The following is a 27,335-nucleotide window of genomic DNA, read 5'->3' as shown; positions in this document are numbered from 1 at the left end:
TTAACCGCTAAAAGGGTTTAGTCATTTTTATATTTTCCTAGTGAAGTGATTGAAAAGTAATATTTTGTTGATTAAATGTTTTAAATCCTAGTTTAATTAGAAATACTTTTGATTTACCAACATACCTGATTTGATTTAGAAGTTTAGCTAAACTATAACTAGAGTATGATTTAGAGTACTATATGAGTGTGTAAAATTATTATTTTTGATTTAAATTTGTTTTTCTTACTGTGTCCATATATTAAACAAAATGTACTTGTTAATATGAACTTATGTATTAATGTGGTGAGAGAAAATGTTCCTTTTTCAGATGATATTATGGCATATAAAGCGCGCCCGCGCATCTGTCTGGGCAGATTTAGTTTTGTGGACCCTGTGGATACTGGTTCTAGTACTAGCAATTATTCTACCTCTATACCTGGGACTACAATTTTTAGGTAGGATTTATATTGTGATATTGAAGCCAATTATAAATTCATAGAATGAAGTGATAATAACAATTAAATAACTTTTTTTTAACTTTTACAAGCTATCAAATTAAAAACTATACACAGAAATATTGACGGAAGATTATAGATTTGTCATTCGCCCTAAGCTAAACATAGATAAAACAAGGATGACAACATCCATTAGGTCTAAAATGGAAGGACAAACAAAAAGTAACACTTGTAGAGTGTCAGAACTGAATATGCAAAATATTAAGGCATAAGTCTAAACAAAATTGTAAGTAAATTTATTATTGAACTGCTTAAATACATAATACTGTTTAAAGACATACTTACATTTTAGGACTTAAGTATAGAAATACTTCGCTTATAAAATTGTACTTTGTTGTATTGAAAATCAGCATTCAAAAATCAGATGAATATGTTAATCTTAACATCGAAAAATTTGTTGTGAAATAAGTAAAAAATCATCATGTATTAAATGGACGTACGGACTTTCTGGTAACGATTATAGAGTTGCTGCGCTTTCTATGTCATACCTAACTGTTATAGGAATCATCATGCAAAGTTTGAAATCGATAGGATAATTCTAATCTGTTTAAATTAACGAAAAGAGCTAACCGTTACGGGCGGACGGACCTATCCTAATTATAGAAAAGCTTCGCTTTTAATATATTTTATTTGTGTCAATCCAAATCAAATCCAAATTCTAAAAAGATTAAGAAAGATATTATTAATTCCTAATAAAATAAACAAGTTTTCTGAATTACATCCGGAAGTAAAATAATAATCTAAAAAATGTTTCTGAGAATTTATTCATCAAAACACTTAATAATTTTACGCTCTCTTAATAATTTAAAATACAATGATGCACCAACAAGGATGATAACCCGCGACTGTAGCTCGCTTCGTAGCGAATCCGTTCTTCATCGGGGAGGTGATAGGTTCGATTCGTAGCTTAACACCGAGTCACACAAAGACGTTAAAATTGGTTTATACTGCTGCTATATCAGGTGCGCGACACTAATAATTAGAGTTAAACACAGTTTGGACTTCCAGACAAAGGTCGTGCAATCAAATCGTTGGTTGTCTGTTGGGTGTTACGTAAAATAGTATCCCGGGTGTTTGGACAGAAATGGAGAGTTTTGGCTCCCCTTAGTTATCCTTGGTTGATGAACCTGGTGTTAGAGTGTCATGGCGGCCTCGCCTGTAAGAGGTAGACATGGATAGTACACTTGAGATAATATAAAACCTTTTTTATCTTTTCATCAGTAAATTATATAGGTTTCCTTTTAGAATTGTTCACTTTCTCTTTTGAAAATGCAATTTAAATTTAGATAAGCAAATGTATTTATTGTCAATGGATTCTACAAATTTGCATTAAATTGCAATCATCATTATCGCAATTTTAAAATACAGGATGTTTCAAAGTTTATTTTAAAAAAAAACCTTGTGCATTTAGGGGTTTCACATGTTCTATTTTAGAGAAGCTTAGTAATAGGTTCAAAATGGTTTTAGTCTATTTTATGCCATAGCTCTCCCCCCCCCCCCCTTTAAACACAGAGCCGCTGGTTTCATGTAAAGTTATAAATTATTTTTGTAAATTGCTTTAATAACAAGAAATTTTTTCCATTAGAAAAGCAGCAATATCATAAAAGTATTACAGAGTCAAGACAGTAGTAACTTGCAGGAACTGTATATTATTCTATATGTAATATTATAGTTTACATTATTCATATTTAATATCCTCTAAATTTACTAGTTAAAGCTTTTTTACTCGTAGTATTTTTAGTGTCGAAGTGCCGTTTCATGACATTATCTAATTTTAAAATAGCCTTGCAACTAAAATTAATAAAAATATGTAAATTAATAATATTTTTTTACTTACCCACTCCGTATTTGTGTAAAAATAAGCAAGGAAGAATTTTTTTTTTGTAACGAAGCTACTTTATAATTTACTGTGTCTGTCCGTCTGTCTATCCGTGAAGCTAGGGGAGTAATAAGACTTGCTTGGCTGCTAATCTAGATTAGAAATGAAATTTTTTGAGTAAATTCAATATACATATGAACATCCATTATATGATATCAAAACATATTAAAAATACATGAGAAAGGTTTTGTGATTTTTTCCCAGTATCTTTATTCTTGACTTATGACCACTGAACAAATGATCTTTAAATTACTTTGTCCGTATTCCGTCCAAGATTTGTTGCTTCCTTGTTACTTTTATACTTGAGTTTTACAATTTTTTGTTATCATTGTTAATAGTTAGATCATTTTTATGACAAATAAAATTGCTGTAAAATATTTTTGAAAATTAATGCAAATCATTTTGAAAATTAAATACATTTTAAAATTGAGTTTACATTAAAAACTAAATGTTTTTTTGTTTATAGTTTAAAAGATGAATTTATATATCTATAATACAAAGTAGCTTGATGTCTGTCCGTCCGTCCGTCGGTTTGTCTGTCTGTCTGTACGTCTGTCCCTTAAGATCTCGGTAACCACTGAACCGATCGGATTCTACTCTTCAGGGAATATACCTACTGTTCCTGTGGTGGTTTTAGGCTATTTTCTTGTGGCGTGGGACACCCCCAACCCCCCCAAAAATAAAAAAATTCCCCCTTATATTTTTTAAATTATCTCCCCCTAGAGGCTAGGGGCAAAGCCGCTAGTTTTTTATAAACCAAGTATAATTATGTCCAAAGGCAAAGCTTTAATAAAGAGAAAAGGAAAGTAAAAAGATATATAAAGTAGTAAACTTGCTTTTGTCTGTAGCGAAGGATCTCGCTAACTGCTCAACATATATTGGTCATCTTTACAGTGTACTTATAGGTAAGGGGAAGGTTTTAACTATTTTCGCGGAGGGTACTTCCACCCCCAAAAGAAAAATCGCCCTTAGAAAAAATTACAAAAAACAATTATTTCCTTTTTTCATTTTAAAAGGGACACTTTCTCCCTCCCCTTAACTCAAGTGCCCCTTGATCACAAGGGGCGTAGCCGCTAGTATCAATTGATTCAATGAATGTAAGAGAGAAAATTTAGTTTTCTGTTTTCTTAATTATCTTTGATGCATATCTATTAAAAAACCACACATAATATATTTGCAAATTCTTCATGTGGCCAAAACATTTCATACATAATTGTTCATATAAATTGAAGAAAAGTTGCTTTTTAAACAAAAAATATTTTAGTAGTTTTTGTTATGATTATGATTGAAATTAAGCTTTTTTATATGGCTAAATGGAGTTTTTGTTCTTTATATGTTTTATATATTTTTTTTCATTCCATCAAATTACATTTTTAATTGTAAAGATACTCTAAAAGTCACTCAGTTGGTCTGTTCGGTTTGTTATAGACTTCAAACCTCAAAGATAATTGTCACCTTCGATAATAAACTTACACAATTGAAATAAAAGAATTTAAATTCCTTGTGTCATAAATTTGCTTTATTTTTTTATTGTATAGGATAGAGATCTTCAATAAATAAAATTAAGGTCAAACCTTTTTAATAATAATTGAAAATTGATAATAAGAAAATTTCTTATAACATTATGTTCATGTTCATTGTTATAAAGCAAGAACAATCACAAAATATATTTCAAATTTTTTGTTGAATTGATTTTTACTTTTTGGGAGCGTAGCCTTTCTATGGTAAGGTAAACGTTTAAATAACGCTTACAGAGAAATATATATTTTGTATTTTCTTATAACGTAGTTTAAAGTTGTACTGTATTGGTGTACTGTTTTGTTTAACTAAAGTATAAAGAAAATAACTTGAAATTTAATTGATATTATATTGTGTAAAGTAATAAGATTTTGTGTCAGAAGATAAAGATGTCAATAACTACTGAGCTTAATAAGTTTTCCGTTTGAGGGAAGCTTTAGAGAGGTAATTTGGTGGTTTTAAGCTATTTTATTTGGATGGTTTTAGCCTTTTTGTCCACCCTTCTTACTTGACATTTAAATTCAGAGCCCTAAGATGCCAGGGGCACAGCTGCTAGTATTTTATAACTAAGTTTTGCAATTCATTACAAATGAATACTTAAATCAAAATTTAATATTACTTACTTATAATTACGCTACATACTTATATGATTGTCCTTGTTTATTATTAATTAATAATCAAAATCAACCACCATATGTATATTGCACATGTATGAATGACTAACTGGGAGCGCACCAAGTGCTCTAAGTAGCAAAGCTACATAATACATTCAAATATCTGGTCTGTCTGTCCTTCAACTAAGAAAATTGTTGGGGAAATATAATTTCTAGGTCGCTCATAAAGATAGTTGGCTAAAATTATTGGGGATGGAGTAAATCGTTATTTTAACCAGCTACAAGATTCACTTTCATAGAGTACATGATAATCTGGTGCAATACTAAAAGTAATTTTCATCGAAGAAAACTTACTTATTAAGAGAATTATAAAATATCTCTGTCCTATGACCAATGGCTATTGTAATCCGTCCTTGTGCATGTAATTTTGCTTATAAATATTAAATGAATGTATGGACGGATGGTTGAACATTGTTGCATTTTTTAGTGCAATTAAATCAATACAAAATCATATGTTTCATTTACCAAGAAAAATAATACGTATAAAATATTGGAATCCTGTCGTACATAAGTAGTTAGCCCTTTTGCCAAAAGGGCGGTCCTCAGTAGACATTAAAATTTATCAAGACAGTCCTTTTTATAGAATCGTTATGTCGGGCCTCTGTTTAGATTTATATATTGAGCAATAGCTATGCTAAAACCAAGTTCGGCCGTTAGTTGTTTTTTAAATTGGAAATTATTTCCAAAAAAATAGGGAAAACCCGTGAACTTTCATATTTACCTACTTTTTTTAAACCTCGAACTATGGGAAACAGAATGGGATATATTCAAAGATTGGGATCTACTACAGTTCACGGTAAAATATTGCTGGTAAGCAATATTTCCAAAAATCTATGAATTTTAAAAGGTACTAGCTGCCAAACGGCTGAACGTACAGATCATGCCTGCACAACGTTTTAAGCGGTATAAGAAGGCCTACAAATAATCTGAAATAGCCATAAATCAATAATGCATAATTATCTCGCAGTGCAGAGAAATGCGCAAAAAAGACCTATTTTACGCGTTTTTTCTTCAGCGAAGCTTTCCCTGTGCAAAATTGGATCTTGGCTATTCCAGATTATTTGTGGGCCTTCTTATGCCGCTTAAAATGGTGTGCGGGTATGATCTGTACGTTCAGCCGTTTGGCAGCTAGCAGCCTTTTAAGTTCATAGGTTTTTGGAAATATTGCTACCAGCAATATTTTACCGTGAACTGCAGTAGATCCAAAGAATGTAATAATTACCCACAGATGGTTACAGAGTAAAGGAAGATAAGTTTTATAGAATATGCAAATAAAAATAATAAATACATACATATATTGTTTTCTTCTAAATCAGCATGAAAAGTACACTTTTATTTGATTCTAATTTGCTTTTGTCCGTGCAGTTTATATTCACATATTCTTGCAACCAGTCGTCATAAATATGTTTCTTTAAAGTATACTAGAAACATATTTTATACAGCAGAAAAAGAAAAGAAACTATGAATATCATATATGTAAAAGGTATCAATAAAATCGAAAATAAAAACGTAGAAGATAACCATACAGTAAGATTAAAGAAATTATTAAGAACTTAAGAACAATTGATGAAAAAGTTTAAATTTTGATTTTTAGCGTATGTTTGCCATTAAATAAGATTAATTAAGGTTTACTAAGATTAACCATATACAAAAAAAATTTAAACATTAATTTTCAAAAAAAAATAGATAAGCTATTCATTAGAATTAATATGAGTATTATTATAGAAACACTATTATCTTTAATTCCCATGTTATTAAACTACACAGCAGATTTTGCAAGTGACTTTACAAAACAACCAAAAACATATAGATAATTTTTCAAATTTTCTGTACATCCATTTAGTTAAAAAGAAAACTTTTGTAATGTAAAAAGTTTGTTGAAATTATCATTCAAAATAGATTTGGTTAGGTTTGCATGATGTCTTTGATTCTTAAGTGTTTTTGTTCCAAAATTTTGAGAACAAAAAAACTCGAAGATTTTTTGTAAACGTCTATTTTACGGAAGCAGTATTTGCACATTTTTACTTACAATGTTTGGTTACTATACAAAGTTTTTAAAAAATTATAATAGCAAAGGAATCTTTATTTTTTTTTAACTAATTTTTTTAGCTTACACTTATTTGATAATAAAGGGAAAATATTTATCTAAGGGCCTAGAATAATTTCAAAAAACAAGCTAATCTTACAACATATTTTATAAAATACAAGATTTTTCTTGTCAAATAGGTATCAGTGTATTTCATGTTTATTTTTTAATTAATTATTTAACTAAATTTTAGGAACACTTTAATTTCAAAGCATAAAAGATTAGAAAATTAAACATTTCCTTATAAGTTTTTAAGGTTTTTAATCAAGGAAATTGGTTGTTTTACAACTTTGGGAAGAAAGAAAAAAAAGGGCTGTAAATTTAATGAATTTTTAAACAGACAATATCCTTGATATTATGTCTATTGGCGAAGCTACTCTATTTTTATTCTTGTCTAAATAAGCTAACGAGCTAAAAATAAAGCCAAACACCAAAAAAATATAAAAATAATGTGTATAAAATTATAGAATATTTTTTATATTAAATTAAATTATGTCTAATAAAAGCCTCTCACGTGACGTATAACAGAGCTGTAAACCTTTAACATCAAGGTACATGAGCTTATGTTTTGCTGAGGGGAAGACTCCAGTCACAAAAGATGAAAGAAAAATGGCATTTCAGACTGCGAGACAGAATGACAGACACGGGTGTTAAGACTAGCTTTACACCTACAAAAAAAAACAAGAATAATTTTGTTTTAGTTGCGCGCAACTGTAATCCTCACTTTAACCTGACAATTACTGGGTCACAAGTCAGAGATTTCATTCCCTTGGACCTTTTGAAAGGTGGCGGGGACAAGGATCAGGATGCAGGCAAGAACAAGACTGTGCCAGAGGTCCAGCTCTATGTTCCTAAAATACCCAAGGTACACTAATTTGTATTTCTTTCAGTCCAAGGAAGGAGAAAGTAGTAAAATAATTTGATAATATGTATAATGTTTTATATCACAAAATATAAATAGGTTTATTCTTTATTTTACAACTAGCGGCTTCGCCCTATTCCAAAATCAAAATCTTTTTACAGAAAATCTCCTCTATGGACATATTTTCAAGAATATAATTATATGTTTCAACAAAAAATAATAATAATATTACTAGTAGGATCGAAGTAAAACGTGACATTAGATGATTATGTAACCAAAATAAAAATACTTGTAGGAAGATGATACCATAACTGACGCAATCCTGAACATGTTTCCAGCTGAGACCCCTCTACGTGTATCCAGAAATAACTCAGGTATAAATAAATTCAAGGATTTTTTCTTTCTTGCTATGCCTAACCCCTTCGGAGGGCCTTAGCTTAGCGGAGCCTAGAACCAGTAACCAGGAATAAACAAACAAAAGAAAATTATTCCTCCCCCCACCCCCACTTAATTTTTTTTCAAAAAAAAAGGAGGGGGATAGGTGTTATCAATGCTCAATAACCTTGTGTAACAGCGCCCGGGTTTATGTGAATCGATCTCCATAATGTAGTCTACAATATATCAACTATATTATTTTAACCTTTATTGAATTTTGATTGGTTGGTTCATTAAGTTCAGCATCCAAACGTTTCAGCCATTATTTGTAGTCTACAGAAGGAGTAATTTTATGCATCATCATTGGGGTTGTAAATCAATTTATCGGTCATTATTCCTTTAGATCCCTATTTATTAATTTTATTGAACGATATTGACAACTATTGATATTTAGTTTTGGTGGCTAGAATACCAAGAACGCTGTACAGGAAAACTGGAATACTGGCCAAACAACAGATTTACAAGTACAACCTAAATGTAAGATTTTATTATCATTGTATAAAAGTAACAGGATTTATGCAGGTCTGTCTGTGTGTCTGTTTGTGTCATAAAGGGTGTTAAAATAAAAACCAATCGCTTCACTTTTTTCAATATAAACCTTAAGGTTTTGGTCCAAAACTACTAAAAAATAATGCAATTCATGCCCAAGCAATAACAATGGGAAAACAATATTGAATTTTGAATCTACTCACCCTTCCAGAGCCCTAGAGATTAAGACCTAGCCCTTGCAGGGAAATTTGCCCTACGCCGAAAGTGCATATTTTATTACAAATTTGTCTTTTTAAAAACCAATCGCTCACAATTTAAACCATCATAAGTACTTAAAATCTTGTAGATAGACCCCATAATGTTTGGAGTTTTTGATGGGGCATGTAAAGACCTTTCTTTAGACACCTTAATAAGGTTTCTAACACAATCTTAGCCAATTTGGCATCAAAAAGAAAGACCTGGCAATCATCAAGAACTAGGAATAGTCAGAGCCGTCATGCCTCAAAGTTGGATGGGAAAGTCTTTTTTATGTCAAATTGGCATAGATTGAGTTAGAAACCTTGTTAAGGTGTCTAAAGAAAGATCTTTACATGCTCCATCAAAAACTCTAAACATTATCAAGTAATTTTTAAGATAAATTGAAGAAAAAACATTGGGTTCAGTTTTTTGCCTAACCATGCAGGTTATCTAATATTACTTTTTATACAAAATAAAAGATAACATATTAACATAAGACTTTTGTAGATTTTTTATGTTATTTTGGAGGATTTTTTTACAAAAACAATTTTGCCTCACCAGTGAGCAGCGACTTTAATTTTTTTTAAAGAATCCAAATCAGTACAAGATATAACATAACCTGAACTAACAAAAAACAAATCCTCCCCACTTATTTTTGATATGTTATAAAAGATAGGGGATTAAGGGTTCTGTGCTCTACAAGCAACTTTGAGTGAAAACGGCAAATATTTTTGTAAAATTTATTTGTGTTAATATTTCAGGATATACCAGCCTCGTGTACAATCAATGAACACAGAGACAAACGTGGCCTGATCAGCCTGGGTCTTACTGTATGCCAGGTATCAATATACAAATATTTTTTTATAATTTCCATATTTATGCTTTCATGAACATGCAAGGATAATAGGTTGTTATTTATTGCATCGTATTATAAACAGCTTTCCACGGGTATAAAAATGTACAGTTAAAAGATTAAAACCAGATTTGTTAGCCCCTAGATGCCAAAGGCACTGGCTAACACTGGTTTTAACATTATGATTGTAAATTTTTATATTAGTAGATAACTGGATATAATACGATACGATACATAATTTTTCAGTATGGCTAAGAATTGGTTCTAATCTAGCGGATATTAATCGGTTTCTGGATAATATGATATGTGAATTAAAGCTCATTTTAATATTTAGTCATTATATTTTTACGTCAATAATATGTCAGCTCTGACCACTTCTATTTAATAAAAATATTCGTCATAACAGTCAATCACTAGATTTTAAAATTATCCATGACATATCATCAATTTAATTTTGTGTTTAAGGTTTATGCAATAAAATTCTTTTTAAAAATATTTGATTACTCGTGTGTAGGACAAAGCCGGAGGTGAGGATGGTATGGATGAGAACATGCTTCTTCTCTTGAAGACATACCTGGCCTCCCTGCCGGTGGGCACTGAGAATGATCTGGTAAAACTGGTCCAGAAACAGGATGTCGCTAGTATGATCACCAAACTTCCTGTTTTGTTTCCAAACACAGGTAGAGTTTCCTGGATAACCTGGACGGGATACACCATTAGGCGTTATTTTGGTGTTTCTCTGAACCAAATTTTGCTAGTGAAGTGCATGATTACGCGGATAAACGCCCTACAGACAACCAATCCTTTGATTGCAAGGCCTTTGCCTGAGAAGTCCTAACTGTGCATGGTAAAGAGTTGTGCATGTTTTGAGCCAAGTACTTCCCTTTACTCTAACTATTCATGTCGCGCAGTAGCAATAAGAACAATTTTTAACGTCTTTAGTTATGACGCAGATAGAGTTATTATCAAGGATAAGTATATGGTGAATCCATATGGACACCGCTGCATAAAAATATGTAAAAATAAGTTTTATATTTCAAATTTTAATAAAGACAATTTTTTAGTAGACCTTTATCCTGCTCCCTGAAAAACAAACAAGTATTATTTTATTATTATTAGGGAAGAATAGAACAATGAAAATGGGGGAATATTATTTCTTTGTCGATTGTCAAATCCATGTAACCATCCGGTCCGAAGAAAAAAATAATCAATCAATAAGATAATCAAAATTAAATACATAAAACATTTTATTTTATATTTTTATTATATTTTTACAGGTATTAATGAGACCCATGTAGCCTCCCTGCAAACCCTGATAAGTCCCTTCTCCGAGGCAGAACTGCTCCGCCTTGTCTCTGCCTTCAGTAGCGCCGGGCTCACGGAGGCGGACCTCAATGTGATTAATCATATTATGACAAACAAGAGTCAAGAGATTGATAATGTCACGAAGTAAGTTAATTTGGATCATGGAATGAAAACAAAGTAGCTGGTTTTGTCGTATTTCACAGTAGCTTTTGATAGGTTTTTTTTAGGTTAGGTTATGTAAACGGTTGCCCCGCAGGGTTAGGAAATTGGCCCAGCAGGGACTTTAAATAGGAGAAAAGCTATTGTAAAAATACGACGAAACCTGCTAATTCGTTTTCTTTCCATGATCCTTTATTTCCATAATTTTAAGCGTATTGTTATATACCTCTTCTCATAATTTTAAATCTAAAGTAGTCTATGTTTTTGTTTAAAGAAAAAAATCTTAAAAATTACCTTCTTGTATTCATTCGAATACGGTGAATAGGAACCGGTTCTCATCCATACGAAAAAAGATATGTCTAGTATCGTATTATATCCACCTTTCTAGCCCGTGCCTTCGGCACCTCGGGGCTAAAAAAAACTGGTTTTCATCTTATAATTGTACATTCTATATCCGCAGAAAGCTGCTTATATTACGTTGCGAGAAATAACTATCTTTGATTGGGCTATACTTACTTTTTAGGGACGCCTTATTTATAATTTGACTATACTCCTGCCACCAGATGTAAGATTACAATTAGTAATGTAAACGTTCGGAAACTCAAATTAACGTACCAACCAAACAAAATACAATAAAAGTCCCCAAAGTTGTTGAGCCAACAAATAATAAAACGTTATTATAAAACTATGAGGACTATTGTAATAAACAGCCCAATGTCCCCTCCCTCCCTGAACAAAAATAGTGTTTATTCAATAAAGGGGGATGCACATACACCCATAAAAATCTATCACATTATAATCGCTATATTCAGTGTAAATCATAAAAAGTGATCTGACAGTTTTAATCAGTAATTTAAGAGCAACTACGCTCCTAAGAGCCACTAAACACTTTTATCAACAGTTTGAATTTTTTTTGCATGCAATATTAATGAGATGATTTAACATCTAAAACAATATTTTTTTATTGCCTCATTGTCATACTTCATAAAAATTATAAATTGGGTGCGTTTACATTTTTGTAACTTACAAAATAATTCAGATTTGTCTCAAATTGATAATGTATATGGATGTAAAAAGGGAGCACTTAAAATATAATTAGAAAAGTATTAAATTTTCAAGAAATATCGCTGGATTGACAAAAATATGCCATACAGACACACGGACAAAGTGATATAAGATAAACCAGCAAGATATTTCGCCATAGAGTCGCCTTCGAGCTCGCGCAATATATGAACCGCGGTTCCTATGCTACCTCGAATTCCATTCGCCATGAATTAACACCTAATTTTTTGGCGATAAATGTTGGAAAATCGGCCTTTCAAGCAAAAGATAGCATGCGAGTTCGCCATCGATATCGTAGCAGAGTATAAGGCGAAGTAGCACAATAGTAGCATAAATTAAAAGAGAGATAGAGAGAGAGAGACGCTGGTTAACTCGCATGCTACCTTTTGCTTGAAAAGCCGATTTTCTAACGTTTATCGCCAAAAAAATAGGTGGTAATTCATAAGCTACCATTTGAGATATCAAACAACGTAGCATGCTACCTTTTATTTTTAAAGTTTTGCTGGGTGAGCTGTAAGTGATGTTTGGTTAAAAGAAGGTAGTCTCAAATATTGCAGTTCTAAAATATCAACCAATAATCTAAAAGAAAATATTTTATTAGATAATAACTAAATTTGATTTCACATTTTGTTAATGTTTTAGAGTCCTGAAGAAAATAGATCCCAACAATATTGGTCCCATCAATGAAAATCTAGACTCACTTGGTAAGAATAAACAAATAAAAATATGCCTTTCAATCTAAAAAACGATATTCCTTCTAGAAATGGCTAAAAACCTGTCCGTAACCATTACAAATTTTCTTTCAAATTCAAACCTGCCCGGGAACATTCTATGCTTTTAAAACTTATTTTATTTCATGTTTTGTCTTGTTATTTGCAGTTATTATCACCAAATCACAATATCACATTTTCAGGTATTGGACTGGACGCATTTATATCAGACATTGGGGTTGTGTTATCCTTCTGGGGCAGAGATGAGTTAGTCAGACTCCAAGAGTTACTTCCTACGTAAGCAATTTATTTTTTAAAAGCTTTTTCATAATTAGGTTCAGTTCGTACGTTAATCCCGTCAGTAACGGCTAGCTTAGATCGTTAACTGGGGCATGACAAGATATATTTCAAACTGATTCCTGTAACAGTATAGGTATAGTTTAGAAAAAATGTTATCTCGCTAAGAACAGCTGCAATTTATTCAATCTATAGGACTAAATGGTAAATCCAGTCAAATCTTACTACAATGAAAGCTTTTATAGTCTTGATGGTGTTCTATAACTGGTGTATTACAGAAAACAAAGTATTTCGCGATAAAATTATGGTAGCTGTCCTCATAAAGATTTTTGTTTTATCTATTTTGAAAGCGGTTACGCCCTTAATGGCCTCAAGGGGCCCTTGAAGTGAGGAAAGGGGGAAGTTCACCCTCCACCCTTTACTTTCAAAGCTACGGGCGATGTTTCTTTGGACGGAGGGTGTACACTCCCTTAAATTAGTTATTAACATACCCAGGATCCTGAAAAGCTACATCGTAAAGGAGAACCTTATTGGTTCAAGCGTTACTAAAATCCTTTGGTACAGACAGAAAGACATACACAGGTTTTGTTACTTTCTATTTATCATTTTCTATTTATTATTTTATAGTTTTGAAGCTACTGATGTGGAAGCTATGATAATATTTGGACAAACAGCCGAAGAAGCCCAGGTTTGTGGCATTTTAACTAGCAATACGTTTTCTGGATGTCTTATTCTTTATTTTACTTTTAGTTATCTTGGTTTAACAATGGTTGATGTCTATAGTGCTCTAGAAAAAGGGGGATAGATGTTACTGCTTTTGGCCTACGTATTTTATTGACGTCAGTAAATACCCTATACCCCATCTCTTTTCTAGGAGGGTTTCTTTCCACCTTTCCTTTCTATTTCCCTCTTCTATGACGTCAATAGAATAAGTAGGCCAAAAGCGGTGACATCTATCCCTATTTTCCGAGGGCATTAAACACAGCTACTTAACAATGTTAAAAATAACTATGAATGCCTTGGCTTAACAACCAAACTAGGTTATTAGTTTGCCATAGTTATTCTGAAAGTTAATTATGCTGGTCTAGATTTAAAGGAGATGGAGATTTATGACCTATTTGTATAACAACAATGAAATTAATTCGAAAAAAATCACGAAAAAAATACGTAATTTCACCTGTCGTTGGGGGTCAACACTTCGTAGAATTGACGACCTCTACATCTGCCTCCCAAATATTATTTTAGATTTATTTAGCTTGTTGGTTATACCGTATTCCTGTATTTTTATTCTTCTTTTATAGTTTTATTTTATTTTTATCTTTTCTTTGCCATTTTCAACGCTTTTTTTACCCTTCTTATATAATATGAACAGACATTGTTTTCGAATTTTGGATATGTAAAACACGATTTACTTTCAAAGCTCATTTTTTGTTTCAGAAACAATTTGGAGATCCAAATGATAAACCCCTGTTTGAGAAACTATTTGCTCTTCCTCTTGGTAAGAATTGTTTTTTTCCATTGAAATAACAAGATTATTAATCTTAGAAGGACTGCCAGGCATACCTAAAAATGTAAATAGACTTATTATTACTTGGATGTTGCACCAGACTTTTATGTACTCTGATAAAGTGATCCTCGAAGCTACCTTTAATAACGATGCCTCCACATCTACCCCCCCCCCCTCCTCCCTCCCTTCTCCTATTGGATGTTCGAACTGTCCAGTAAATGAGGTCCATGTTATTAAATAAGCAAAATACGGATAAGAAATTAAATAAATTATATCAAATTCCAGATGTATTACTCGGCTCCATATCCAAGTTAAAATTCACCAACGAGACCTTGCTTGGCATGGAGGCTGTACAACTCATCATGGAGGATCCAACCTTCCTGCAGCTCCAGGAGGCCGGGCTCAAGATTATGAATAATCCAGAGAGTTTGATGAAGTGTGTTATGCAGGATTTTAACATCATTTGCAGGGATGATAAAAAGGTTAGTTTTTAATTAACCATACAAGAAATGTGTATACATTTGCAGAGAGAGAGGGGACAATGGCCTGTTTATTACACTAGTCCCCATCGTTTTATAATAGCTTTACTTATTCGTTGGCTTAACAACTTTGGGGACTTTTAGTGAATTCTAATTGGTTGGATGATTAAGTTTGTGTCCAATGTTTCAACCATCAATTCTAAACTACAAAAGTAGTAATTTTATGCTGTACATCAATTTATCAGCCATTGTCATATCCCTTTAAATCCCTCATACTTATGTTACTTTTTTAAAAATTTCATTATTTCTATTTAATTTTAGGATTACTGCCCTATTGGTCAGATGTTTTTGACATTGCTGTGCTGGTTTCCTTTGATGATTCCTGGACTTGTTTATGCCGTATCTTGCCTAATGCACTACAGGTGAATATTTAATTGCTTTAGTAAATTAAATGGCCAACAAGGTATAATTAATTTATCTTAATTGAATCACAATAGTAAGGGGAGCCATTGGCCCAAAACATGCTCAGCTATTTACCATGCACATTTAAAAATTCCAATCAATGGTAGTGCAAGAGTTGTTTGTTGATTGGTTGTTAGTTAACCTAGTACACCGGATGTTTAGACAGAAAAGGAGATATTTGGCTTCCCTTAGTTATCCTAGGTTGTTAAGAAATGACGTGAAAGTTTCATGGACAGCAGGGCCTTGCACTAATCATTTTTTCTCTAAGTTCACTAAATGCATAATATAAGTTGATATCATTATTTAATCAAATAAGAATATATATTTATTGATCTTTAAAAGGCTCATTATTAGTTTTTACTGCATTTTGTAATATAAATATTAAATATAATAGTTCCTTCATAATTTTATATAATTTTTGTGCACTCTTGAAAGTTTTGTCAAACTAAATTTTATTTTGAGTAGTTAATTATTGTTAATTTTTTAGCTATAAAGTATGTAGATTGCTACTTATACCTTCAAAATAGGTATTCCTAAAATTATTTTAGGTTGATTGATAAATGCAGATACTTACCTTTTTTTAAATTTGATTGTACAATTTTTTTTTCTTTCAGAGGCTCGATTCTTCAATGTGGAATTGGTAAACCTTTCCAGATGCCAAGAAAATCTATGATAGGTAAATAAATATTTCTTTTAAATAAATGACGATAAATTGATATACGTTACTAATGATGGAAAACAAAATTACCCCTTGTGTAGATTAAATTTTTCGTTAAAGTATCCAAAGTTTTTGACTCAATACTGATTAAGAAGATTTTTTTATATTTGGTCACATTTTTGAGCACAGCATCTCTACAACTTTACTATTAAATTGCATGTATTAATTAGTAAAACATTATTTTTGTTTTGTTCTTTGTATTTTAAACTCTAAAATATTTTTTAGATTTTTGTTCTGCTTGGTTGATAGTTCTACCTGCATATCTGTTGGCTATGATTCCATTCACTCTCATACTCATTGTGTATAGGTAAGTTTTTAAATTGTTATACCTAAACAAGCATAAACAAAATAAGATTAGCAATCGAAAATGCCATATTTTTATAAATTTAAACCTAATGTAAATCTATGTATGATATTTACCAGGGATCTTAAGGGAAAAGATAAAGGTCGATGAATTAAGGACACCCCCAATTATGTTAAACAAAATTATCTCTTTTATAAATAATAGGATTATTGCTGAAAACATTAGACAGTGAAAACTTTTAGCCAGCGAAAGAGAGAACTTTTCAATTTCAATGTCTGCTCATTACCTGGTTATAAAATTAAAATGATAAAATATATTTTTTTAGACAAATTCGCGTATGGTATGGCCTTCTACAAGAAGCTCGTGGCTACAGTCAACCACTGGAACCTGATTCAGCTCATCTTGATCAAGCTTCTAGCTTTGGGGTAAGAATAGATTTAATACCCTAGATGATTATGAATAAAAATGCCATTTATTACCATAATTTGTCACATTCTAACCAATAGTTCAGTCGGTTGTTCCTACACTGTGGTACTTTTAGTTCTGTTAAGAGATTTATTATCTAGACATTTATTTCTTTTATCTTTCTTAAAATCAAAATATGTTTATAAATACAGAATTATCTATTTTCAGTTTTTGCTTGGAGCAGGTCAAGGCATTTTGCATCTTGGGTTCCAGGCTGTTCTACTTGGAGTTGTACTACTTGCTGGTGATATTCTCCTAGGTATGTAATCTTCGAAAGCTACTCAATTTCTTGTATATGTCGGTACGTCAGTCAGTCAATGAAAGCCAAAAGATTAAAAATATTGTTTTCTATTCATAATCTTGTTGATTGATTTATCAAACAGATATTTTATGTATAAAACAGTTATCATATATATATTTTCTTAATATGTTATCTTTTTGGATGTGGATTTTTATATTCTATTTATCAACTAATATGAGGTCTCTATAGACAACTTAAACTCCATCCTAGCTCATATTTTCTATTTAGGTCTTGATAAAGAGTACTATGTTTACAGCACCTCAGTAGTGACAGTAATCAGTATGGTTATGGTTGTTCTTACTCTTGTTGTATCTCAAATATCTAGCCAGGTATAATATTAATATTCAGTATAGTTATGGTTGTTCTTACTCTTGTTGTATCTCAAATATCTAGCCAGGTATAATATTAATATTCAGTATAGTTATGGTTGTTCTTACTCTTGTTGTATCTCAAATATCTAGCCAGGTATAATATTAATATTTAGTATGGTTATGGTTGTTCTTACTCTTGTTGTATCTTAAATATCTAGCTAGGTATAATATTAATATTCAGTATGGTTATGGTTGTTCTTACTCGTGTTGTATCTCAAATATCTAGCCAGGTATAATATTAATATTTAGTATAGTTATAGTTGTTCTTACTCTTGTTGTATCTTAAATATCTAGCCAGGTATAATATTAATATTCAGTATGGTTATGGTTGTTCTTACTCTTGTTGTATTTCAAATATCTAGCCAGGTATAATATTAATATTTAGTATGGTTATGGTTGTTTTGATACTTGTTGTATATCTAGCCAGGTATAATATTAATATTCAGTGTATTTATGGTTGTTTTCATACTTGTTGTATATCTAGCCAGGTATAATATTAATATTCAGTATGGTTATGGTTGTTCTCATACTTGTTGTATCTCAAATATCTAGCCAGTTATAATATTAATATTCAGTATATCCAGGTAAACTTTTGTGAGAACTACAGACAACTTAAGAGACGAACAGTCAAAAAATGACAGATTTCATTATGATCTAAAACAAAGAGTTGTATTTATATTTTTTTAATGGATTCCTTTTTTAAAATTGTTTTATTTCAGGAATCCCACAGATTGAACCTTGATTTGCCAACTCCACCAAGGTGAGTTTTTATTTTGTTTAATTTTTTTGAATTATGAAAATTATTTGAGAAGTTATAATAAATCTATTATTATTTTTCTGTTTATTATGTATAAATTATTCTTATATTTTCTTGAAATTTTCTTTTTTCATTGTTAAATACTTTAATAAGGTATAAACTGTACAAGACCGTAATCTCTTTGGTCTAAAACGGTGCTCTAATATGGTATTTTAAGTTTTAATGTATTTTACTGTAAAAGATTTTGTTCAGGTCTAAACTGTACCTGTTTGGTTCTTTAGTGTGGGTGATCAGCAGCCTTTTCTTTACTGTTGTATCAACTCTGGTTCTGGTTATTCTTATTTACATTGACACGGTTAGTAAATAAATTCAAAATAATATTTAGGTGGCAGTTAAAAAGGTCGTCTTTACTTCGATGTGCTTCCCCCAAAAAATCTTGAAAAATCAGCTGAAATTGCCAAATATTTTTTCGAATTAATTCAACTGTTGGTTACAGCTGGTTTATATCCAATTGTTTCTTTAGCACTGCATATAAGTAATCTTATTATAAAGGTAGTAAGAATTCTGCTTTACCTTTGAACAGAGACCCTCATGATGTTAAATGGGCAACCACTAGTATTAAATTAAATGTATCGCAGAGATTTAATATTATTGAAAAAGTAATATTTTTTTTAAAGTCAATAATTTTAGGTTGGATTTTCACAGCATCGCATGTGTTTGATTTCCTTCTTGATACTGCTCCTATTGCCCCCTGTACAGGTATACAATAAAACACATAGTACGGTAGCTGAATAAAGTGTCTCAAAAATCAGATGAGAGGAGAAGTGGGAAAGAAAACTCTAAAATAGATATGGATAATCCCTCATTTTATGACGTCACAAGGCTGATTTTTTAGACACTTTGTCTAGCTACATAGTAAAACAAGATTAATTTTGGGATGCCTATGAAAGCCCTGATAAAAGCAGCCTCTTTGCAGTCTTGAAGTGTTTTTTTGTGCACACAAGCGTAAAACACGTACATATGGACGTAAAATTTCACATTATAAATGTGAAATTTTAAATCCTATGCTCATGAACTATTGCGCTAATCAACCAATTTATCTAAAACCCCTTCATCCTCCCCCCCCCCCCCCCCCCCCTCCATCTTGGGTATCCTTAAGTCGTTTGGGGAATAACATATACTGAAAAGCGATAAGATTTTTTTGTTCTTTCATCTAATATTTAGAAATATAAAATAATAATACATATTTTTCATATTTTAGTGCCTTGTCTACCAGCTGTGCGTGAAATCTGGAGCAGAACATAGGTTTGCCTGGGGACTATTCAGTTCTGTTGTCCCTGTCAGGTATTCATTGATTGATCGATCAATCAATCGATAGATTAATAGACAAACTGAAACACTTTTAACAAACCCTAACAAACAAATAAGACAAAAGACAAGAAATTTAGATTGTGGGCCAAATCATATATCCAAGGATATTCATTATATCCTGTTTGAAGACAGTCTCTAGATGCTAGAGGTGCATACAAAAGTTAAAGTATAAAGGAATATGTAAGCATTAGGAAACCTAGGCTAACCAAGAAAATTTTATAAAATTTTGCCCATTTTATCAGGTTTCTGCATCTGGACAGATCCCGTACAAAATTGTTCCTGGTGTACAGTCAGACTGCCTGGTTCCTGATACATTCTGGGGCTTGGATTCTGTATGCTATCTCTGTACAGGTAAAGCAAAGATCACCTTATATCCTATTATATAAAGTAGTAAGAGTTTTTTGTCTGAAGCTTAGGATCTCAATAAATACTGAAGCAAATGCGTTCTATTTTTAGGTAAGCTTCGCATAGGTCTTTGGATGGTTTTAGGCTATTTGATTTTTTAGGTTTAAGTCGTGGGATGGTTTAGGCTATGTCTACCTCCTTCTTGCTTGCCTCTTTGTATAGAGAGCCCGAAGATGCTAGGGCCGCATCCGGTAGTCATTTAACATCCTAGTATAACATAATTTTCATTTTGTTGTTTTCATTATTTAAAAGCATTAAGTTCAACTAAGAAGGCTTAGTAGAGTATTGTATTTAAGTATTTTTAAAAGCGAAGCCTTTCTATAATTAGGGTCGGTCCGTCCGTCCGTCCGTCCGTCCGTCCGTAACGGATAGCTTTTTTCGTTAATTGAGACAAGTTAGAATTGTCCTATCGATTTCAAATTTTGCATGGTGATTCCTTTAGTAGTTAGGTACGATTTAGATAGCGTAGCAACTCTATAATCATTAACAAAATGTCCGTACGTCCATTTTAAACATGTTGATTTTTTCACTTTTTTAAATAGCTTTTTTCGTTAATTTAGGCATGTTAGAATTGTCCTATCGATTTCAAATTTTGCATGGTGATTCCTGTAATAGTTAGGTACGAGTTAGAAAGCGTAGCAACTCTATAATCATAACCAGAATGTCCGTACGTCCATTTTAAACATGTTGATTTTTTTTTACATTTTTAACAACAAATTTGTATGTTACCTAATTATCCGATTTGTCTGATTTTTGGTATACTGATTCCTGGGACAACAAAGTACAATATTATAAGCGAAGCAACTCTATAATCAAGTCCTAAAAATGTAAGTATGTCCATAAACATTATCCTGTATCAAGCAGTTTTTCAACAAATTTACTTACAATTTTGCTTTGACTCTTATACATTCGCATTCTGATTATTCAGTTCTGACATTATACAAGTGTTAATGTCCGTTTGTCCTACCGTTTCAGAGCTTCGCTTTTATGGATGTTGTCATCCTTGTTTTTTTAGCTTTAGTTCTATCAATAAAAAGAAGGTAAAATATTTTGTGTTTAAAATTAATCTGAACTTTTTATTTGAAGGTTGAAGGAGGTGGGGACGTGGTGTGGCGTACCTGGATGCCTGTCATCATACCCTCCCTGGCCATACCCACCCTCCTATCATTCCTGCATTACTCCACCTCTCTACTATCTATCTACTCCTCGCCCCATGCTCATCCTGATATGATGGATTCAAAACGAAGGTATGTTAAAAAAAAATTTTAAAAATTGTCTTTTAGGATATCTTTGATTAAAAAGTAGAATTGTAAAATAGTCTTCATTACTTTTTCCCCATATGAGTTGAAAATAATAACTATTAAAAAAAACCGGTTGAAATGAAACTTAGTTGTACTTTGCGCCAAGCCACATGCCTTCTTTACATTCATATTGTTCATTGTTCAATATACATTTTACTTAAAATGTTAATTATGTAATAATAAAGGTAACTGAGATTTTAAATTATTTCATCATTAATTATTATGTATATCTTAAATATTATTTTAGAGCAAGTTCCTTCCCCCCAGATTGGAACAAAATGACTGGATCAAGCCTGCCAGCTAAAAGCCTGGCCGAGGTAAAATATTCATCTTTCATTAAATACTAGGGAAGTAGAGGTTAATAGAAAAACTATTTTGATACGTTCTATTCTACTTATGAAGTATGTTTTTTTTCAGACAAAATTTAAATATTTTTCTTACATTTTTGTAGCTAATTAGTTCACCATGTCTGTCAGTCAGTAAGTCTGTCAATCTCGTCTGCTAATTAAGATAGAAGGCTGAAACTTAAACATTCCCATCATTAGAGAGCATAATTAATTGTAAAAACATTCATAGCGGTCGGACTGTTTTTTAGCAGTTTATTGGCTATTTTATCTTTTTTATCATTTTTCCGTTGTCATCCTTTTTTTGATAGTATTAGGAATGTATAAACAAAATACAGCATTTGGCATTTAAATTAAAAAACTTGTTTTAGGTTGGATTTTTCTATTCTTGCAAGAGGTTGAAATTTGGTGAAGCAACATGCTTCTCTTGTGGTAGACAGGTAAAATATCAATTTAGTAGTAGCTGCTCTCCAAGCCTCAATGGGGGTTTTGTGTTAGGGAGGGAATCAAGTAATGCTTTAATATTCCTTAGTCCTTTTGCGAAATTGCTTAAAGCCAGCTAATGATCGATACAAAGCTTCACTGCAACTTTAGATGTTAAAATTAAAGAACATGGAAAAAGATATCCATAAAAATTATAAAAATTTCAATTTTATTTTTAGTTCTAATAAATTTTGGTGAATTCGAAAATTTATGATTAAATTAGAATAAATTGCATCAAGCATCTCTGAAGCAATATTAACTTTATTATATTAGGTATCTGAATGGACAAGTAAATCCGCGAATGAACTTCATAAATCTGTATCTGATGCCAACTGCCCCCTGGAAAAAAGTCTTCAGGAGATACAAGTAAATAAACAAATATTTTTTTTCAGCGTTAGGCTCCGACCTATAATCAAGAAAAACTCGACATATTTTTGACTTTTAAAGGTTTTGAAAGTTAAATTTTTGATAAAAATTGACTTGAAAAACTTAATAGGGGCATTTGCACATGACAAAATAGAGTTACCAAATTATAATTTATAAAAAATACCTTTATTTTAGTTCGGAGCCAGAGCCGTTTTTTTACGAAAATTACGGCTCCAGCTCCGGCTTCAGCAAAATATGGCGGCTCCCGGCTCCAGCTCCGGCTCCGCAACACTAAATATTTTTATAATAAAAAATAATTTTCTAATTATTTTGTGTTATATCAATACTAGCGGTTACGCCCCCTAGAGGCCTCTTGGGGTACTTGAGGAACGGGGAGTTTAATTTAATACCCCAATTTTTTTTCATTGGGAGGGTGGTGGTTCTCTTCCCCAAAATAGTTATTAACTTTCCCAGAGGCTACTCTGTAAAAAGAATCATATCGGTTCAGCGGTTAGCGAGATCCTTTGGCACAAACAGACTGACAGACAGACATCGTGTTACTTTATTAAAAGGATATAAATTCATATATGTACATTGTAGTTAATAATGACGTTAAAATTTTTTATGTTAGTGTTGCTGGGCAAACAGTCAAAAGGTAGTTTCATCCATGCACATTGCACAGCTGTTAATTTTTTTTTTGCACTTTTACTGATTTTGCTTGATTTTACATAGACAAAATCTCGAAACCTACTACATCCAATCTTTTTCTTTTTTTTGTTTGGTTCTATGTTTGAATATACGTGTTTAAGTTTCACTTTTTTTATGTTTTGTTCATTGCTAGTTGTTAATTTAAATGATTTGAACTCAAAAGTGGCGTTTCTAATATCACTATTTTTATCAAATGCTTTGCTGATATATTTAGAGTGATTTTCAAACATTTTTATAAGAGCAATCTTTTCAAAACAAATACAAAAATAACTTCTTGCTTGTGTGCAAACTCTATTGTGGAAAAAAACTGATTTAAAACTGTGTTTAGAATGAAGAAGATGTTTCACCATCCAGTCTTCCAAAATGGATCTTTGTTACTCTCATTGCTATTTCAAGGTATTTAATTTTGTTTCTAATTTACCCGCCCTCATACTCATATGGGAAAGCAGGAAAATAGCCTAATCAACACCCCAAGACTTCTATAAAGCTGCACTAAAAAGTAAAACCCTTTCCAAGATCTTCAACCAAAAAATCTCACTGCTTTTTATTACAGGATACTTGTTCTATTCTACTTTGCAAGATTTAATTGAAATAGTTGTAAATTATTAAATAAGCAATGATTAATTTTTTAAAGAAAAAACAAGACTTTATTATTTCAGGCTTATGACAATTGCACTGTTTATCTGGGTGTTTGAGGTACGTATTTTACTGTTTTAAAAACTTGTTTTGTTATTTTAATCTTTTAAACTGATTAGAAGATAACTAGAATTTTATGTTATCAGTGAACTTTTTCAAATAAAGGCATAAGGTTCATTTAAATTAATCTTATGTATATGTATATATTTCAGGAGGCTATTGGAAAGCTGTACACATTTTTGCCAATGTTGGTGATGATTCCTGTTGTTTTTCTTATTGTAATTCTCCTGCTTAATCCATCATTATACTTTGTGATGCTCCAGGTAAGTTTAAGAAGCAGATTATAGCGTCTAATAAAAATGACGACATACAATACAAATGACCAATGATAAGCAAGCATACATTTGACTGTTGGTCAATTTCAATGCAATGTATACTGGTCTATTAGTCATTTGTATTGTATGACGTCATTTTCAAGATTAAGAAATAGAACAGGTATATGGCACCAGAAGATTTATTTTGTTTTTGAAAAAATCTTTGAAAATTTTTAATTTTATGGCAGTGCTTTACCATCTAAATTTAACATATCATGTTTTTAATTAAGAAAAGTTTTAAGTTGCCATATAACTGTGCCTATTTATTAAAAAGAAGAAATTTACACTTTCTTTTGTTTTTTAACCGATACATATCAATTAATATTTCCTTACTTCTAATTTTGATGATATTACTGTTTATGTCAAATTTCTTATTACATAATGTTTCTTTCTTTTATGGAATCTGATAATGTTAATTATAATTATATTTAGAACGAAAACTGCGGCCATTCAGTGTTTTGGGGTATATTATCCCCTTTGGTTCCTAATCCTTCCTCCACAATCCAGGTAGAATTTAGTTATTTTTAATCCTTTATATTTGTACTAGCGGCTTCTCCCCTAGCCTCTAGAGGCTTCTTAGCTTCTTAGGGGGGTTTGGGGTGTCCCACCCCCCAAGAAAATAGTTATAAACCTTCCCGGGACCTATGAGAAGCTACCCTGTAAAGGAGAACCCGATCGGTTCAGCGGTTAGCGAGATCCTTCGCTACAAACAAACAAACAGACAAACAAACACACAAACAGACAGACATCGTTCTACTTTGTATTATAGATTAGTGTAATAGAAAAGTAATCTACTTATAAGTTATTTTTAGTTAATTTCTAAAGTAATGTTTATTTCAGTACATTGTTGCCAACAGTATTGTGAACACAGTCCTGTACATCCTTGTGTGGGGTGCTATGTTCGGTACCTCGCATGGTGTTGCCCTGCTTGCCTCCCAGAGGATGGCCTCTGTCTGGCCTGTTCTTCTCGTTCTAGGTAAAATAATTCATTGTAAAATAATTCATTAAACGTGTTTTGAACTGGAGAAAAAGTATATTGGAACAAGTAAAGAAAACGAAGTAGCGGGTTCCACCGTATTTCCAGAGTATCTTTTTATATTTTATATTAAGTTAGGTTAGGTAAATGTTAATAATTGCCCCACAGGGCTAGAGAGGGTTTAAATGTTGTGTTTTTATAATTTATTGATTATGTAATTTGTAGGTGCCCTGTCCTTGCTGAGTATCATCCCATACTGGTGTGTAGCTCTGAAGCCTGTGCACACCTCCAGGAAGACAGTCAGGTCTCGTCCACGCACCACTGCGGCCGTTGTTTCTACTTCTTTGTAAGTGCAATAGTTTACAATGTGCAGTGCACACTCTACTAGAATATGAAATAAGTTGAAAGTTATACTAACGCTACCAAATTTGGTAGGGTTAAAAATTCTATGTAAAATAAGTTTTTGAATAAGAAAATGTTACAGCTTCTATCTTTATACCAGTGGCATGCACAACGATTCAACAGAGGAGTGTGAAATTATTAGGGGATGAAAAAAAGGAAGGCAGGTCTTCCTAATTTAAATTAAAAGATGTTGGCATACCCCTTCACTTAAGTCTCCCTACCACGCCACTGCTTTACTTAATTGACAATATAAACTTTCTTAGTATGCCTTTTTATGGTGTTAACTGTTAACTGCAACATCAACTTTTTCATATTCTATAACAGTGTGACTGTGGGTGATTTTATGGACTTATAAAAATTTATTCTATAACTTTACATCATATATTTAGTTATTTTAATGGTTGCTTCATTCATGTCGAGATAGAAAAAATTGCAATAAAATTGAAAATATATTAATATGTGTAATCTTTAGTAATCTTTATTATTATAAAAAAGATAAATAGCCTATATAGTATTTTTTAAAAATTATGAAAGTATTATATAAAAAAAAACTTCAGAAGAACAAATGTATTGCTAAATTATTAAAAGATAATGAAGATTTTTAGATTTTAAAAGATTTTTAGTTTTAAAAAGTTTGGTATGAAAACTATTTTTAATAAAATAAATTCTAACTGTACTATTTTTTCCATGGTGATTCTTATCCCTGTGATTAGTTTTTTCTATTATTATTTCATGGCGCAGCTACTCTATAAAGATGTCATATCTGTATCTACGACGTACAAACATTTTACGTCCTACATTATAGTTAATATATTTTAAGTTTTTTTTATAACCTTATTTACATAATGTGTTTTGAATATCATTTTAGTTAAAAAGATGGTGTAAAGCTGCGCCACTTATGGACATTATTGTTCTTGTTTTCATGTAATCAAATTTGAATATATATACATATATATACCCGTGATGTAGTGATATGGCTCTTGGAGAAAGATCCATTCAATCCAAAACTTGCGGATTTTTTTTTCTTCATTTGTTATTTCCCTTGTATTTCCTAAAGAACATATGCAGACGTTTGCACAGGGTCATGCCAAGGGGTGTGAAAATTTGGGGGTTTGGAATTTCAGGTTAATTAAAAAAGCCTTTGAAGGGTCGGAGATTTTACCCCACTCCATCAACGCAAGCTATGCATATATGTGACAAAATCTATAAATTTGATTGTTTTTTTTTTATAAATTAATTATTAAATATTTTACATAATAACATTTGTATATTTTTACCATTATCATTTATATTATTAGTTGATAAGTTTATGTACAGATATTTTTTTTTAAATATTAGCTTCTTTTTAAATTGTTTGAAAACCACTTTTTTAAAAACATGATTATTGATCAATAAATATATGCATCCTTTAATTGCATTTTTCATGGAAGAAAAATTAAGATTTTTTATATCAATATCATTTTGTATATATTTGTGTAAATAAATGTTTTATAATTGTTCTTGTAGACTTAATTTATTGAACTAAATATATTCTATGTTTGA

The 27,335-nt window shown here is 31.4% G+C and overlaps 1 protein-coding gene across 1 annotated transcript; it reads left to right on the top strand.

Moving 5' to 3' along the window:
- Positions 1 to 310: 310 nt before the first annotated feature.
- On the top strand, positions 311 to 27,335 carry LOC145312563 (uncharacterized). Its single transcript, XM_080151819.1, has 33 exons — positions 311 to 437; positions 7,356 to 7,519; positions 7,812 to 7,890; positions 8,346 to 8,428; positions 9,439 to 9,516; positions 10,045 to 10,210; positions 10,808 to 10,979; positions 12,699 to 12,760; positions 12,970 to 13,063; positions 13,691 to 13,751; positions 14,501 to 14,561; positions 14,856 to 15,052; positions 15,371 to 15,471; positions 16,126 to 16,187; positions 16,455 to 16,536; positions 16,859 to 16,958; positions 17,167 to 17,257; positions 17,528 to 17,628; positions 18,390 to 18,430; positions 18,680 to 18,782; positions 19,118 to 19,186; positions 19,689 to 19,771; positions 20,041 to 20,149; positions 21,290 to 21,450; positions 21,752 to 21,821; positions 22,220 to 22,288; positions 22,605 to 22,697; positions 23,734 to 23,801; positions 24,065 to 24,101; positions 24,254 to 24,364; positions 24,848 to 24,922; positions 25,256 to 25,391; positions 25,617 to 27,335. The coding sequence occupies exons 1-33, from the start codon at positions 311 to 313 to the stop codon at positions 25,739 to 25,741; spliced, it is 3,231 nt and encodes a 1,076-aa protein (XP_080007945.1). The 3' UTR covers positions 25,742 to 27,335.

This window comes from Acartia tonsa, chromosome 2 (assembly GCF_053477335.1).
Source record: "Acartia tonsa isolate MP-2025a chromosome 2, ASM5347733v1, whole genome shotgun sequence".
In the NCBI taxonomy this organism is placed as follows: domain Eukaryota; kingdom Metazoa; phylum Arthropoda; class Copepoda; order Calanoida; family Acartiidae; genus Acartia; species Acartia tonsa.
This window is presented reverse-complemented; position numbering and strand designations above follow the sequence as displayed.

Bases quoted from the DNA above. Each gene is read 5' to 3' on its own strand.
- LOC145312563 (XM_080151819.1), top strand. From the start codon at position 311: ATGATATTATGGCATATAAAGCGCGCCCGCGCATCTGTCTGGGCAGAT. The intron at 12,761-12,969 runs GTAAGAATAAAC...TCACATTTTCAG, and splicing joins TGAAAATCTAGACTCACTTG to GTATTGGACTGGACGCATTT. The intron at 17,629-18,389 runs GTATAATATTAA...GTTTTATTTCAG, and splicing joins TATCTCAAATATCTAGCCAG to GAATCCCACAGATTGAACCT.